The 17,183-nt window shown below is 36.7% G+C and overlaps 1 protein-coding gene across 4 annotated transcripts in view; it reads right to left on the minus strand.

Annotated features, from left to right (window-relative positions):
• Nucleotides 1–231: 231 nt before the first annotated feature.
• PLA2G4A (phospholipase A2 group IVA) overlaps nucleotides 232–17,183 on the minus strand; it is a 164,511-nt gene continuing 147,559 nt past the window's right edge. For all 4 annotated transcript variants that reach the window (XM_060643668.3, XM_060643670.3, XM_060643669.3 and 1 more), the window contains 3 exons: nucleotides 16,360–16,555; nucleotides 14,690–14,847; nucleotides 232–6,279 (listed from right to left, as the gene is read on the minus strand). In XM_060643668.3, the coding sequence (XP_060499651.1) occupies nucleotides 6,148–6,279; nucleotides 14,690–14,847; nucleotides 16,360–16,555 (486 nt within the window). In that variant the 3' untranslated portion in view covers nucleotides 232–6,147. The remainder of the gene's footprint in view (nucleotides 6,280–14,689; nucleotides 14,848–16,359; nucleotides 16,556–17,183) is intronic.

The following is a 17,183-nucleotide window of genomic DNA, read 5'->3' on the forward strand; positions in this document are numbered from 1 at the left end:
GATCCCAGGGTTGTGGGAACAAGCCCTGGTTCAGGCTCCACACCGAGCATGGCGCCTACCTGAAGTTCTCTCTCTCTCCCTCTGTCACTCTACCCCCCACCCCTGCTCACACACACTCCCCCTCTCTCTCAAATTAAAGCAAAACAAAAAACAAAACAGTGTCAAGCTTACAGACAAGTTGCAGGTAGAATTTGAAGAGAATATTTTTTTCTTTTGTGAGCCATTTGCAAGTAACTTGCCAACATAATATCACCCTGAGAATTTTAATGTGTAATTACTACAAATAAGGATAATCTGCTATATAATCACAATACAACAATCAGAACCAGGATATTAACATTGATACCAACAATTTTCCTGATGACATCCTTTATAACAGTAAGAATCCAGGTGGGAATCACACACTGTCTTCAACTGTCAGTCATGTTTCTTTAGTTTTCCTTAGTTCAGAACCATTCTTTAGTTTTTCCTTGATTTTTCTGACCATAATAATTTTGATGATTACAGGCAATTATGCTTGGAGTTTCCCTCAGTTTGGGCTTGCCCACTATTTACTCATGAACAGACTGAGGTGATGTCTCTGTGGGACTATCACAGGAGAATGCTGCACCATTCCCATTGCATCCTGTCAGGTGTGCAGGATTTCAATATGTCCAATTGCTGATGATAATTTTGATTATTCTGCCAGATTTTTCCATTATAAAGTTACTTTCCCACTTTGTAATTAATAAACATTGAGATGATTTATTATTTATCAACATATTTATTCATCAAGATACAGTAATGGTTTCCTATATTATTCGATGGGATTATGATCTGTTGCATAGCCAACAGATTATGATCTATTATCATTATTTATTTTAATGCTCAATTTTCCCAAAGGGAGTCAGTCAAACTGGATTCTGTGTCTTTTGGACATGTTCCTATTATTCCTTGAGCACTTCCTTGCTTTCTGGCAAAATAAAATGGTCTAAGATTATTTTATACTTTTCTTGTCCCAGCCCTGAAATCAGCCACTTCTCCAAAAAGCCTAGGTTTCTTTTTGTAAATAATGAGATTTAAAGGCCAAAATTGAGTGATGTCATCAAAAGGGCAACACAGGATGCTCCTGACTTTTCTTCCCCTCACAAGAAGGACAATTAACAATTATTCAAGAACAAGACACCACTGAGAATCCTAGAACATAGGAGTAGTGCTAAAGTACCCCCTGCCCCTGCACCACAGAGACCGAGACAGATCACATTAGAAGGGTAGGGGAGGCAGCTACACATTGACTGAATTGCCTCTTCCACAGACCAGTGCAGCACTATGCAGAGAGGTCTTTCCTGAGCCTCTCTGGTTCCTCCAGTGGGGAAAGAGAACCTAGGGAGACAACCAGCCACAGCTCTCCCTGCCAACCCCCAGCACTGTGGGTTGCTTTGCAGGAGCCCCTTCTCTGACTTCACACCACAGGGATTATACGGGAATCTGAGGGGCCAAGACAGAATAGAATGACATATTCAAATACCGAAAGAGAGTAACTGTTAACCAAGAGTTTTATACCCAGTGAAGCTGTCCTTCAGAAACAAAAGAGGGATACAGACTTTCCCAAACAAAAGCTGAGGGAGTTTATTACCACCATACCTGCCTTACAAGAAATGCTAAAGGGAGGTGTTTGAGTAGGAGGAAAAGCATACTAATTAACATCATAAAAACATTAAAAAAGAAGTATAAATCTCATTGGTAATGGTAAATATATTGTCATAGTTAGATTGTACAAAATGGTAATACTATAGTGCATAATTCATTTAAGACTCTAGTTTGTAAGTTAAAAAAATAAAAATAAATAACAATATTAGTAAAAATAACCATTACTACAACATAATATTTAAAAAAATGTAAATTGTAACAAAAATAACCTAAAATGTGAGGGACAGAAGTAAAGGTGCAAAGTTGGTGAATTCTATTGAAGTTAAGTGGTATCAGTTTAAAATAGGGTGTTACCAGTTTACACTATTTTATATAAGACTCATGATAATCACAAAGGAGAATCCTATAGTAACTGCATGCCTACAAAACCACAAATAACAAGTCAAAGTACACCAATACCAAAGACATCAAAACACACAAAAAAGGTGGTGGCAGGACAAGAAACAAGGATCAGTGGATCTACAAAACAACCAGAAAATAACTACTAAAATGGCAATAGTAAGTCCTTATCTATCAATAGTAACTTTAAACATAAACTGATTAAATTCTCCAATCAAAAGACAAAGAGTGGCTGAAAGAATTTTAAAAAAATCCACTAATATGCTGACTATAAGAAACTCAAATTAGCCTTAAAGATCAAGACAGACAGAATGAACAGATGGAAAAAGAAATTTCAAGCAATGGTAACAACAACAACAACAACAACATCAGGGTAGCTATGTCAGACAAAATAGACTTTAAACTAAAAAGGTAAAAAGAGACAAGGTGATTATATAATGAAAAAAGGGTCAATATATCAAAAAGACATTACATTTTCCAGGATAGACCATACATTAGGCCATAAAACAAGTCTTTGCAAATTCAAGAAGATTGAAATCATACCAGGTATCTTCTCTGACTACAATGGCATGAAACTAGAAATCAACAACCAGAAGAAAACTAGAAATGCACGAACACATGGAAATTAAACAACATTCTAATGAAAACCAATGGATCCAAGATGTAATTAAAGGGGGAAATTAAAAAAAAAAAAAAGATTGAGGCAAATGAAAATGGAAACAACACACCAGAATTTGAACCGCAGCAAAAACAGTTCTAAGAAGAAAGTTTGCAGCAATAAACACACTAAGAAACAAAAAAGATCTCAAATAAACAGCCTAACTCTACTCCTCAAGGAACTAGAAAAAGAACAGCAAAGTGAACCCAAAGTTAGCAGAAGAAAGGAAATGATAAAGATTAGAGCAGACATAAATGAAATGTAGAACAGAAAACAATTAAAAAAGATTAAACAAACTATTAAGTTGGTTCTTTGAGACAATAAACAAAATTGACAAGCTTTTAGCTAGACCAACTAAGGAAAAAAAAGCCCAAATCACCAAAATTACAAATGAAAAAGGAGACATTACAAATGATAACATAGAAATTCAAAAGATCATAAGAGGCTACTATGAACAACTATATGCCAATAAACTGGACATCCTAGAAAGAGTGGAAAAATTATTAGAAACATACAACTTATCAAGACTGAATCAGGAAGAAATAGAAAATCTGAATAGACCAATTACTAGTAAGGAGATGGAATAGGTAATCCAAAATCCCCCAATGAAGAAAAGCCCAGGGCCATATGGCATCACTGGTGAATTTTACCAAACATCAAAGAAGGATTAACACCAATCCTTCTCAAACTCTTTCAAAAAATCAAAGAGGAGGGAACACCCCCAAACTCTTTTTATGAGGCCAGTACTATTTTGATACCAAACCAGAAAAGAACACTAGTAGAAAAGAAAACTACAGGCTGATCAAAAAAATATCCTGCTGAATATAAATACAAAAGTTTTCAATCAAATCCTAGCAAACTAAACTTAACAGCACATACAAAGGATCATTCACCATGATCAAGTGGGATTTACCCCTGAGACGCAAAGATGGTTGAACATATGCAAATCAATCAATGTGATGCATCACATTAACAGAATGAAAGAAAAGAAACATACGATCATCTCAATAGACACAGAAAAAGCATTTGACAAACTAAACATTTATTCATGATAAAAATTCTTAGCAAATTAGGCATAATTAGGAACATATATTAACATAGTAAAGGCCATATATGACAAACTCACAGCTAACATACTCAGTGGTAAAAGGTTGAAAGCTTTTCCTCTAAGAACAGGAACAAGACAAGTGTGTCTACTCTTATCACTGCTATGCAATATAGTACTAGAAGTTGTAGCTAGAGCAATCAAGCAAGAAAAATAAATAAAAGGTAGCAGAATTGGAAAGGAAAAAGTAAAATTGTCTCTTTGCAGATGACATTTTATATACAGAAAATCCTAAAGACTCAACCAAGAAAAAAAAGCTCTAATCAATGAATTCCATTGCAGTGTACAAAATAAAGTTTCAGAGGGGCGCCTGGGTGGCTCAGTTGGTTAACATCTGACTTCGGCTCAGGTCATAATCTCACGGTTTGTGGGTTCAAGCCCTGCGTCAGGCTCTGTGCTGACAGCTCAGAGCCTGGAGGCTGCTTTGGATTCTGTGTCTCCTTCTCTCTCTGCCCCTCCCCCACTCACTTGCTCTCTCTCTCTCTCTCTCTCTCTCTCTCAAAAATAAACATTAAAAAACTAAAAAAAAAATAAAGTTTCAGAATACAAAATTAACACACAAAAATCAGTAGCATTTCTATACACTAACAACACATTTTCTTAAAAAGAAATAAATTGATCCCATTACAGTAGTATCAAAAACAATAAAATACTTAGAAGTAAACTAAGGAGGTAAAAAAATGTCTACTCTGAAAACCAGAAGACACTGATGTAAAAAAAAAAAAATCTAAATAAATAGAAAGACATCCTGTGTTGATATTGTTAAAATGTCAATACTACCAGATTCTATAGTTTCAGTACAATCCCTATCAAGATTCTAGTAGTGTTTATACAGAAGTAGAAAACACACTCCTAAAATTTATATGGAAGCACAGAAGACCCTGAATAGCCAAAGAAATCCAAAGAACTAAGCGGGAGGCATCACACATCCTGACCTCAAGCTACCCTATAAAGCTATAGTCCTCAAAACAGTATGGTACTGGCATAAAAACCGACAAAGAGACCAATGGAACAGAACCGAGAGCCCAGAAATCAACCCAACCATATATAATCAATTAGCATTTGACAAGGAAGCCAAGAATACTCAATGGAGAAAAGACAGTCTCTTCAATAAATGGTGCTAATAATTGGACATTCATTCTTCCTTCTTTGAATTACCTTTCTTTACGTTCTCTATTCATTTGTCTTTTTTCGATCACCTTTTATTCACATTCATACGTGTGAGGAAAGATAAAGAAACAATAACAAAGAAGAAGGGAACATTCTTTCCTTGGCTGATTTATGCATACAAGAAACTGGTGCCCAGTACACATCATCAGACATGCTGCAGCATCTGGGGATACAGCAGTGGACAAAAGTGACAAAAGTCCCCACCCTCAAGGACCTTACATTCCAGTGGAGATGACTGACAATAACCAAGATAACCAAGACAGGTGAGTTTCTTTACTATGTTGGTTTCTCCTTAGGTTTACACCAACCCTGAACCTTAGCAGTTCAATGGGAACAGAAACCACTGTCATGCGATACAGACTGTCCCTAAGCCAAGACTTCCAGATACAGCCTATGCTACTCTTCTGGATTTTTCTCTGAGGTCAACTGTTCTCTGGTGGGCAAACAGTCCAAGATAATCTCAACAAAGTAAAATATTAAACTAGAAGAAGTTACATTTTTTTTTCTACTTGATGAATAAATGCATACCATTTGTTCAACAGATTACATGTTTTCTCCTTTAAGAAAAATAACCATGATTTAAAATGATATGTTTCACATTACCAGTTAAGATTAACAACTTTTGTGTTCGAAACCTTTGAATCTGAGAATGTTTCATAGTTTACAGTGCAATACCCCATTAAAAATAAACAAAAAATCTGTTATGTTAATTGCATATTGATGTATTTATTTCATGTATGTATGTATGCATAATATAAATAAAAAATAGTGTTGTCTCGTGGTATGAATAAATCCAGTCAGTGAATAACATTTACACACAATGCGAAATCTTACTTATTGAGACTGAACCGTTAAAGATTCTTAAAAGAAAACAATTTTTTAAAAAGAGGACACATAAGATAGTTGGTGAGGAATGTCTTAGCGACAGTGTATGTCCCTACATTTGCATCAGGAAATTCATACTGACAGAGAATGTAGCTGAGCATAATTTTACATGATCACATCATCTGCCAACCTAACAAATTTATAACCGTATAATTCTCACGTGGCTAAGTAACTTCAACTTTGAGTATCAGCCAGTCTCTTGTGATCAGTACTAACATCTATACTGTGTTTTCAAATCCAGTAGTAATGGCATTTCAAACTGCCTCAGCTTCAGAAATTGCTACCCTTTCCACAACACAAACTATGCTGCAGGTTTGCTTAGAAATTCCTTGTTGAAGAATCGTCTTGCTTCAACATTACTAAGAGAAACCGAGCAACGAGACGGATTCTGTCTTCTGTATTCAATGCTTTCAACTATGGCGTTCTTTATCACCTGCAAATAGAGGTAAAGTATGCATAATTAGTATTGCTCTAGCCCCCTGTAAGCATTTGTTTGGTCAAAACAAATATCTAATTGATCTTTTTAGTATAGTTTTCTTTTTGAAAGAGAGAGAGAAATCTCTGAGTCATGCATGTGTATAGTTAGCTCTAACATCCCACCATTTATACTCTTATTAAGCTCATATCCAGATAATCTTCCCTCCCCAACAAGAGAAAGCAGTATTCTGGGAATGTTCCAGATTTTGTGCTGATAAAATTGTGAATAAAACATTTGTAACCTGGTAAATGTATCCTTATTCTGGTTTTCTATGGGAAGGTGTCAAGAGGGAAGAAACAAGTAAATCTAGAATTTATGTCCTTTGCTGTTAGTGGATAAGCAGAAATGAGGGAACACAAGGAAGTAGAAGACTTTCTTTAAACCTACAGAGAAAAGAGGCATTGCTGAAGACCTGCCCTGCTTTCTCAGCTAAACAAGTACAGGGATAAAACATGGATGTCCTCTATCTAGAAAATGCCATACTTAGTGATTTTATGGATGATCACTATTTTTTTATTCAGAATAATCTTCATATATACTCAAATTAATGGTGACTATAACCTCTAAGAACTTCCATTGCAATTTTCATACTCTCTTCTGGTGTGAAGTTAACCTACTTAAGAACTTCTGGAAAGAAGACAAGACTTGGAATTTGGTTGAAGCGGTTGTTGCAGAGAATGGGAATGGGCTTTGGCAGAGAGGCCTGGCTCTGCTGCTGTTTTGGAACCCTGTCCAAATCAGGAAGACTCTACTCCCTAGGACTGGACTGTAGGATTTCATCTTAACCAACGAGGTAAAAGTTTGAGGGCACAGAAGAAAATCACAGGGATAATTTTACAATCCCCTTTATTCTCTACCCCAGGGACTGTTAAACAGCATTAAGGTATTATCTGCCTGCGTTTGAGCCCTTGGCCACAGGTAGGAAGCCTTGGCAAACTCATGTCCACAGCCAGTGTCACTGAGCAAGCCCAGGTCAATGCCTGAAAGAGAGAGATACTGAGCTGAGTAAGTGCTAACATGTAACTAATATTCTGTGACTTTGTGTTGGGCCCGAAGGGCAGGCTCCTCTAATTCTCCAATGGTAACTTTAAACAACAAACAGTTGTATTCTGGAAAGAGGGATTTATCACAGAAATGGGACACCTTTATTTGCTCTATGATTTTTAAATTATATAGAGAGAATATATATAATAAAACATAGTATCATTTATGTATATTTAATTATCTTATGGGCTCAACTGTTACTGAGTTTTTTTAAGTAAAGCGGGTATTTGCTGACGCCATTTTCCCCACGAGTAAGGGAAACATAATTAATTCTATGGTGACAGAAGAGGCTTCAGGCCTGTGAAGGAGACCTTGACCAAGGACCTCCAGGCTCAATTACTTCTTGGCTATGTGAGGTCAAGGGGAATTAGCTTAAATCCTTGAACCTGTTTCCTCTTCCCTTCCTTCCTTCCTTCCTTTTCTTTCTTTCTTTCTTTCTTTCTTTCTTTCTTTCTTTCTTTCTTTCTTTCTTTCTTTCTTTCTTTCTTTCAAAAATATTTATTTATTCTTGAGAGAGAGAGAGAAAGAGAGAGAGAGAAAAGGGGGAAATCAAGCAGGGGAGGGGCAGACAGAGAGAGGGAGACAGAAGATCTGAAGTGCGCTCTGTGCTGACAGCAGAGAGCCCGATGAGGGGCTCAAACTCAAGAGCCGAGAGACCACGACCTGAGCCGAAGTCAGATGCTTAACTGACTGAGCCACCCAGGCACTCCTGTTTCCTCTTCTTTAAAGTGGGAATAATAATACTAACCTTGGCTTTTGTGGGGATTGGAGATCATTTATATAAAGTGTTTTGCACAATACCTGGCACGTAGGAAGCATTCCCTAACTAGCACCTATTTATTGTTGTTATTTTTAAACTGACCATGTGTGCGAGAATTTAGGAGCTTTAATTTGGATGTGAGGCTATAAAGTCTACCAGAAATAAACACACAAGGTATATCCAATTGTGGGCTTATTATATGGTAGAAGTCAGCAAACCAATTCTATCAAGTGTGTCCTACGTCTTCTTTTAGTAATCTCTCTGCCTTTCTAGATCTTATGTCAGCAAGTTTTCAGTTGGTTTCTCCTTCACCATGCCAGCACAAGACACATGAACCCTCATTGCAGAGAAATACCCAAGTAAAATAAAAACCAATGATTTATTTTCCAAATACCTAAAAAGCTTTAAAATATAACAAACCACAGGGCACTTATACTAATAATGACTGCTGTCAATTCCTTTATAATGAATTCATAAACACGCAAAAATGAGCAGTATCAGTATCATGAACTAGTGGATTTACCGTAAGTGGACGTTGGAGGTGTTTCTAGAAAACAGGCCATTTTTATACAGGAAAATGAATATTTACATTTATTAACTGAAAATCCCAAATCACAGTTAAAATGTGCAAGTTGAACCACTAGGTGGCACATTAATACTATGAAGGCATTGCCCAGATTTTTCAGATTGCTGCAGAAAACAGCCCTTTGTTGTGATTTATAATTCTGTGATATAAACAGGAGACTAGACTCAATACTGCATCAGTTGCTAAATCCAAACTTTCTGGCATGATCCATGGTACGATCACATGTATCCAAAGAACTCTTAATGTGGATCCTTAGAAACTTAACAGAAGACCATGGGGGAGGGGAAGGGGAAAAAAAAAGTTAGAGAGGAAGGGAGGAAACTGTAAGCGACTCTTAAAAACAGAGAACAAACTGAGAATTGATGGGGGTTGGGAGGGAGGGGAAAGTGGGTGATGGGTGCTGAGGAGGGCACCTGTTGGGATGAGCACTGGGTGTTGTATGGAAACCAATTTGACAAAAAATTTCATATTAAAAAAATAAAATAAAATAAATAATAAAAAAATTAAATTAAAAAAAAGGCCACCCCCCCCCACAAAACAAAGAGGCAATATGCCATCTTTGAATCTTCCTATTTTTAAAATGGTATTAGGGGTAATCTTCAATAGTGTTTGTATCTAATTTCCTCTTTCATTCCCCTCTGAAATTCATTGAGATTCCAAATTCTTCCCTTTCATGTTATACTACAACAGCCCTCATCTCTCAAACCTCTCCATCCCCCTGCTCATCCCTAAGTATGACTGACCTATGTCATCCTTCACTTATGCCATTCAGTACCCTTCTAATGTTGATCCAGACTCTAAATCTATGGCAACAAAGGCCAAGAATAAGAAAAGGAAACATGTTAAATGTGATCTTCTCCCCTAGAGGCATGAGATTAGAAGCAATCCATAAGCAAATACTGAATTCCCACAACAGAAAATGAAAAATGATCCCCAAGAGGAAAGTTATTGTATATTTTGAAAGAGAAATAAAAATTACAAACATAGAAGACTATGAAAAGATATTCTGGTCTAAATTACTATGAATTTGCCAGCAAATGCCTGCCTTTCCAAAATAAACCGAGTGTCATAGAAACGGGCACCCTATTAGTCTTGTCATTTTTGATCCCAGCATTTAGAACACAGAAGGAGAACCATAAATATTTGTCAAAGTAATGAATGCATGGAAAGTTGATCAAAACAAAGTTCACTCATGGAGATAATGAGATGAATAGAAGGACATGAAGATTCTATAAGTGTGGTGGATGGACTGGGCATTCTCAGTAGAATTCTAGACGATCTTGTAAAATGGGCTGAAGATAGGAGATCATGGCATGCATAGGAAACATCTGGGAATTGGCCTGGCAGGAAAGGAGACTATGTTTGGGAAACAGGAAAGAAGGCTTCTTGAGAAAAAGATGCTTCAAAAGTGAGGAAAAAGTGAGAAAAAAAACCCTGTGACCCCCATCTTGACTCCTCACATGATTGTGTGGCTTCCAGCAATCTGCCTACATTATCCTTGACTCAGTTTCTTCACATATAAATAAAGATACCTACCTCATAGGCTAATTTTAAGTGTTAACTATTCTAGGGGAGAATATCTAGCTTATCTGAAACACTCAAAACTGTTTTTTTGTTCTTTTTATTTTGTACACTGTCATATCCTTAGTTACGAAAACAGTGCCTGGCACAGTAGATACCCAACAAATCTGTGTTGAGTTAATGAATAAATAAGATGGAAAGAGATTATAGGCAGCATTAAAGGTAGATGATTTGGGGCCTAACATATTAGGCCATCATATATAATAAGCTTCTAAATTATTTTTTTAACCTCTTTGTGTTTTTTAAAAAATTTTAATTTAATTTTTTTTAAGTAGGCTCCACCAACGTGGGGCTCGAACTCACAACCTCGAGATCAAGAGTCCCATGCTCTACTGACTGAGCCAGTCAGGGTCTCCTAAATTATTTTGGAAAAGATAAAAACTTTAACTTGTACCTAAGTGCTCTTATGATGATGATGAAGAATTAAGTACCAGTACTTCTGGATACATGCTTTTCCTCATTTTAATTAACATCTAGTATTTTCCGCTTTAAAGAACTGTTTGCGAAAGAATTTTAAAAGCTCATTATTATGCATCATTGGAACATGTTGAATAAGTTGACACATAACCTTAGAATATGCCTACCAAAGTAATCAACTGAATGAATGAGGCTGTTTAACAGTGCATTTCCCTGTGGCAGTTAAATCAACAAGGTCCTGGGAAGGAGAGGCCATATTCCCTCCAGATCAAATTGGGGGTTTATGAGTCCAGCACGCTCCATGCCCAGGCATATAAGGTGTAGAGTTTCTGTGTGGTCAGAAATTCTGCCTCCAACCAACAGACCTGTGTCCTGCCACTTGCTCTCCTCTCCTCCTATGACATCAAACTCTTCAATAATTTCAGCCAGTAACTCAATGACATTTTAAAAATCATTCACAAAAACTTTATCGCATATTTATTTTAGGTGCCTGGCATCATGATCAATGTCTCTGGAGGACACAAGGTAAATAAGGCAAGTTATAGTTTTCAAAGGGTTTAAATTTATAAGTAAAAGTAGAAGACAATATGAACACTGATAATAATTATTATCATTATCATATTAATTGCTTCAATTTATAGTGTCTCTTACATGCCAAGCCCTTAAATTACATTATTTTACTTAATAATAATTTACTTAATAATATTTTACTGTAAGATATGTATCATTGTTTCTCTTTACAAGTGAGGGAGACAAAATTTGGAAAAGTTAACCAACGTGTCCAAGATCACCCAGCCAAGAGGCAGCAAGCAAGGATTTGAACACCCAATTTGGTCTGACTCCAAAGGCCCTTCATTTCCATACCACATGTTTTGGTATAAGTCATTCTATGGTAGGTTTCTTAAAACAAACAAACAAACAAACAAACAAATAAACAAAAAAACCCAGCCCCACCCCCGCCCCCACCCAATGAAATACTGCCATTGTAAAAGCACCGAGGCAATGTTCAGTGAGAAAGAATTTGGGAGGACTGAGTAAGTGCAGAAACCTGATGCTAATGAGAAACCCAGGCTGTTGTCACGATGTGAGCAGAAACAGAGCAAGAATTCTCTAACGGTGAACTAGAATTTAGCTTTAGCAAAGAAGGCCAGCTAGGATCTCTGGGAAAATAACCCAACAGAAGCATACAGCTGTCAGAGACAGGGTGGCCTTTTCAGAGTAAAAAGTTAAGCCAGAATGTTAATCGAAGATGAAAATTTGCCCCAAGCCAACAGTGGCCATGGCCACAAACTTGGAAACCATCTTCTATGGAGTTGGCAGTCAGGGGTCTGCATTAAAAGAATTTCTGTTCCTAGGGTCCACAACTGGCAAGCAACTGACAGTCCATGGGAAGTAAATATGTGCTGTGTTGCTGAAGTATGGATTAGTAAGCTACACTATTCAGGTGGTGTGGGAATGAATGATTTAGCTAATGATTGAGCCTAATGAACTCTCCAGCATCCTGCCCTGGCAGTTTTGTTGTTCTATCATCCCTTATCAAGAAGCTTTGATTCTGATAAAATTTGTTTCCTTGGTTACAAGTGAGGGGTTGGGGGAATAGTCAAGAGATAAAATGTCAGTGAATACTGGAATTCCTACCCGGCTGGGTATGAAATGTACCCACGTGTACGTTCACACACACACACACACACACACACACACACACACAGGAATCACTTGAACACAAGTCTCAACGGTCATAAAATTTAAGAGGAAGTTCACATTCACTCATGACCTCCCATTCCCCCCTGCCAATTTACTGCCTAGGCTACTATTACCTGTACAGACTTGTCTATGTTATTAATTCTGGGCATTTGCGAAGGTCTTGGGGGTATCTAGCATGGTATAGGATATAGATACATGTAGGTAAGATTCCCATTTATTGAGCGGCTTCTGTTTGCAGGTTATTGTACATACATCACCCGATGATTCACTATAGCTATTATGATAGGTGCTGTTACATCTGTTTTAGAGATGAGGAAACTGAGACCCCAAAAGTAGCTTATTCAAAGTCACACAAGTGGCCCCTTTGAAATCTAAATAAGATATAAAGCCCAAGGCCTTACTTCTACATTCTATGCCAGAAACATTCTTAGAAGCAATTTAAACCTGTTTTATTAATTAATGTTTGATGAGCTATATTTCAGGAAAGTTATTTTGGAATTCAGTCCATTTTTGCTTAGGCTTTTGCTTGTTCATCTACGTGTCAAACTACTTTTGAGAATATATAAATAGAACTGTATCATTCTTTATAGCAAATAGCTTAGCAGACTTTATATAAACCAGAAGTGAAAGCAATGAGAGAAATGTAGTTGTTTAAATTATATATCTATATCTATCCACTCACACATTCAGACTATATAGAGGTATGTAAATATGCAGATGTAAATATGCATATGTATGTGTGGGTATTCTTTTATTTTTCCAAGTCTAACAGGGTATTTACATATTCTTATATTCTATATTTTTTTTCCATTTGAGGACAAATGGTCAAGTTTAATGCATTTAATCCCAAGGAATACATAGGTTTGAGTTTGCTGGTTTCATACCAGATATAGGATTACTATGATATTACCCCTTAGTTCTCTTCTGACAGCATGGGGTTTTATAAAACACAACTCTATTTTGAGAATGTCTGTTCACCCCCTATAAGTTAAAAATTAAAATACTGATTTTCTCTTAATATTCTTTAAATTTTTACAATCACCACAGAAACAATGTAGCCTATGGATTTCAGATGTCCACTGATTGTAAGATAAAAGAAACAAGAAAAAGATAAATATATTTAGAAAATGATACATGCTATAAACTTTACTAAGCATGTTTGATGTGAATTATCACATATTATTCATAAGTAAAGGCTGACAAGAAACCATTTTAGAGTTTTAGGAACTGAAGCTTATTAGGGAAAAATTTCATGTTTATAAAAATTAAAGATACTGATTAATAAACATATTATGGCATAACTGTTATAACTGTACACAATTGATCACCACTAGTCTCAGGCCAACTAAACCCACAAGTGAACCAGACGTGCCAGAATTCTCTTAGTGCACATGGAACACTCATCCACATACTGTGCTTTCTTTGGCATCATTTGTACAGTATCCAAAAAGACTGGTAAGTCAGATAGGATACCTTTCCCTCTCCATTTAATACCTTTATTTTTCTTTTATTCTTTTTTTTAATGTGCAAAATCCAATTAGGCTACTGAACTTGGGCTTTCACAACTGATAGTAATTTATTAGACACTATGGTTTGGAACTACAAACCAACATGATTTCAGTTACACAACCACGTTCCTGAATGGTGAATTAGAGATTACAGAATGTCACATAGACGCAGAATCTTAGCAGCAGATTTATTGGGGATAGGAATGACTAATACTGAAGAGGATGACTTGTTGCTGAAGTTCCTAATGCAAAGCATACTTAATATCTCATAGGTGAAAAATGAGAAGGCTGTGACTGATGGCAACATTCCCAAGATATACAAAAATAAAGACGTTTAAAAGCATGTGAGTGTATCTATGAAAGCTCCTGATATTTTAGCAGATTAACTACACTTCTATTACATTCATTTTCCTACTCTTATATTTCCTTTTTATCACATTTCTTCCTACTTATAATTTATTTTATCATACGATGAATACATTAGATACTCTGGGAAAGAAGCTGAGAGTATTAAACAATCCTTCAATCAAATAATAGTATAAAATGTGGGCTCTGCCCAAAAGCAATCTTGGAAAGATTGCTTTTCTTATTTGTGAATTTTATAGGGTTCTTCTGGAGAGTAATAAAATAATTTACAAAAAATAAAATTGTACACTTTGGGTGGCATCATTCATAAACTTTATTTTTAATTAATTAAAAAGGTATTGCTATGTTTATGTGATATAGAAGTATGTGACACCATCAATGATCACAGGAGATACTTACATCAATGTTGTTCAGGGTATTGAAGTACATGAGATCATGCAGCCTTTTGAATGCTTGATTTGGATATTGAAAGTTGAAGGTTGAAAATGGTGATTCGGGGTCATCAAAAATATCAAAATCAGCTATTTCTTTCTCTTCCTTAGTTTCTCTTGGGATACCTAAATACCCAAAGAGTCTTAATTGGTGTGATTTTGAAAACTACAAAATATCTCTAAAACCCAAGAAATAAAACATACAAATAGCCATAAACATAACATTGGGAGCCCCCCACTGGGGTCATGTAATCTGTAGTACGCACTGTTTTGCTCTCACCCATATTCCCTGGGTCGGGATTTCTATGTGTTCTGCCTGGGCAACTTCCAATTGCCAGCAGCTGCATCCCTGTGCCTAAGGACTTTCTACCCCATCCTGCAACTGGGGAAGGTTGCTTTGCTCTCTAACAGCAGGATGTAAAGTCTGGTAAATAACACTCTGCCCCAGGCAGTAGTCAACCAAAGACACTAGGAAGTAGGATATAAATACTCCAGTTCCCTTGCCTATTGCTGCATGAAAAGGAAGGATGATTCTGGAGCATAGGCTCTATTCCTTTTCCTAGAGTATTCCAACAGGATCAAGTTCTCCTCATGGTAGCTGGCTTACTAACACATCTTTGCTTGTCTACCTTCCTTTATCACTTCCCCACTCCCTTACTAAGGTTCCCTAGTCCACCCAAATAAACCATCTGCCCTTGAATTCTTTCTCAGCATGTGCTTCTGGGGGAATCTGAACCAAGACATTATCTGTGTTCATGCCACAGGAATCCCCTACACAGCCTCTTCTTGAGTATTAACAGTGATAGAAGATTCTCTAGGTTTTAAGTACTCTACTGCTCAATAATTGAAAATGCCAGCCAATTCTTCCTTCTCTTGTTTTGAAGTATGACTCCTAGTAACCAACCCCCCACCCCGACTGATCTTTTCTTTGTCTTCCTCCACTCTCTGGAAGATCACTTTCTTTTCCATCAACCCCTGTCAAATCTTCCATGACTATCTTTTGTATCTTTCCGTTCACAACTGCACTTTCTGGTCTGAGGATAATATGATTTTTAGGCCTTGAGCATCCCGCTCGTCAATCTCTAGATCTCCTTTTTGTTAATCAGTATCTTCTAGGATATTGAAGAGTCTATAGACTCTGGATGTAGTAAAACAGGATGACCGTGCCTTGAACTTGATTCTCTTTTTCTACAAAATATAACATGGCAACCTGAAATTACTAGCTATGTTGTATTATATTAATCCTGTGGTCACTTAAAGTTCTCAGAGTTTTTGCCTGATTTGTTCTGAAACAAGGGTTTTCTTGCATGGGTGATTTTTCAAAATATTTAACAATCCCTATGACAAGGGCACCAACCAATCAGAACAAACACAAGCCCAGGTTCTGGAGTAAAGCCCCAGAGACTTTTATTGATATGTTAATATATCAGTTTCTGAATTGTGAAGAACTCAGGGGATCTTGGAGTGAGAAAGAGGGGAAGTACTTGGGGTCTCAGGATAGTAGCTATTTATTAAGAGAAGGGAAGAATTCAAAATTTTAATAGTTGGTACAGCAAGTACCATTATGAAACCACTTAACATCAGTCTTGCTCCTTTCCCAGATTTCTACTCTACAGATATAATATATTCCCAACGTACCTGGTGCCTTGTAATTTCTGAAGTTGATGTTGGCCAGAACAAAGTGGATGATAGTTGGGCAATCTTTCTCAACGTCAGGATTCTTGGGTTTAAAGACATAGCATTCCTTCAGTCCTTCTCGATCAAACACATTGGGATCAATCTTTGGAAATGGAAGCTTGTTCATTCTGGCCCACTTTTCTGCAAGTAGAAGTTCCTATGGAGGAGAGGTAAAGATGCATTCGGGAATTTTCAGTTTTCATGTATTCAGTTGGTCTGGCCATCGTTCAATATTCATTAGGTGTTGACTGTGTCCTAGCAATGTGCTCCTTGCTAAGATGAATAATGACCTTGTTCACAAGAAGCTCATTAGTGTAAAAAGATACATAGTTGCCTCCAAACAAACTCGCTATTATGTTAATTCTTGGCCTCATAGGAGGCATGTGAAAATTTACTGATGGACTGAACTGAATGAAATTATATTGATGTAATTGCCATAGGAAAAAAATATTAGGGCTCTGGTTATCTATAACCCTTCAGAGTCAAAGATCTGAAGAAGCTAAATGAGGAACACTCTATTACTGAATTCTTACCTGTATCTTCTTAACACAACCAATTAAAATTAATAAATTTCATGTATGCTAACATATCTGAATTACTCTGAATCAGCTTTTTTAAATCTTCTGTTTATAAAAAGATTTTAGCTTCTGGCCTCAGAATGCTATTAAATGTGTAGTGGCCAAGAGTGGGCCAGACAGGGAAACCAAACATTTAGTTAGTGGGTGTCGCAATGGTGTGATTGTTTCCACATATTAGCTCCCTTCCTGATAAGAGAATTATACATT

Source organism: Panthera onca, chromosome F1 (genome assembly GCF_046562875.1).
Source record: "Panthera onca isolate mPanOnc1 chromosome F1, mPanOnc1 haplotype 2, whole genome shotgun sequence".
NCBI lineage: Eukaryota > Metazoa > Chordata > Mammalia > Carnivora > Felidae > Panthera > Panthera onca.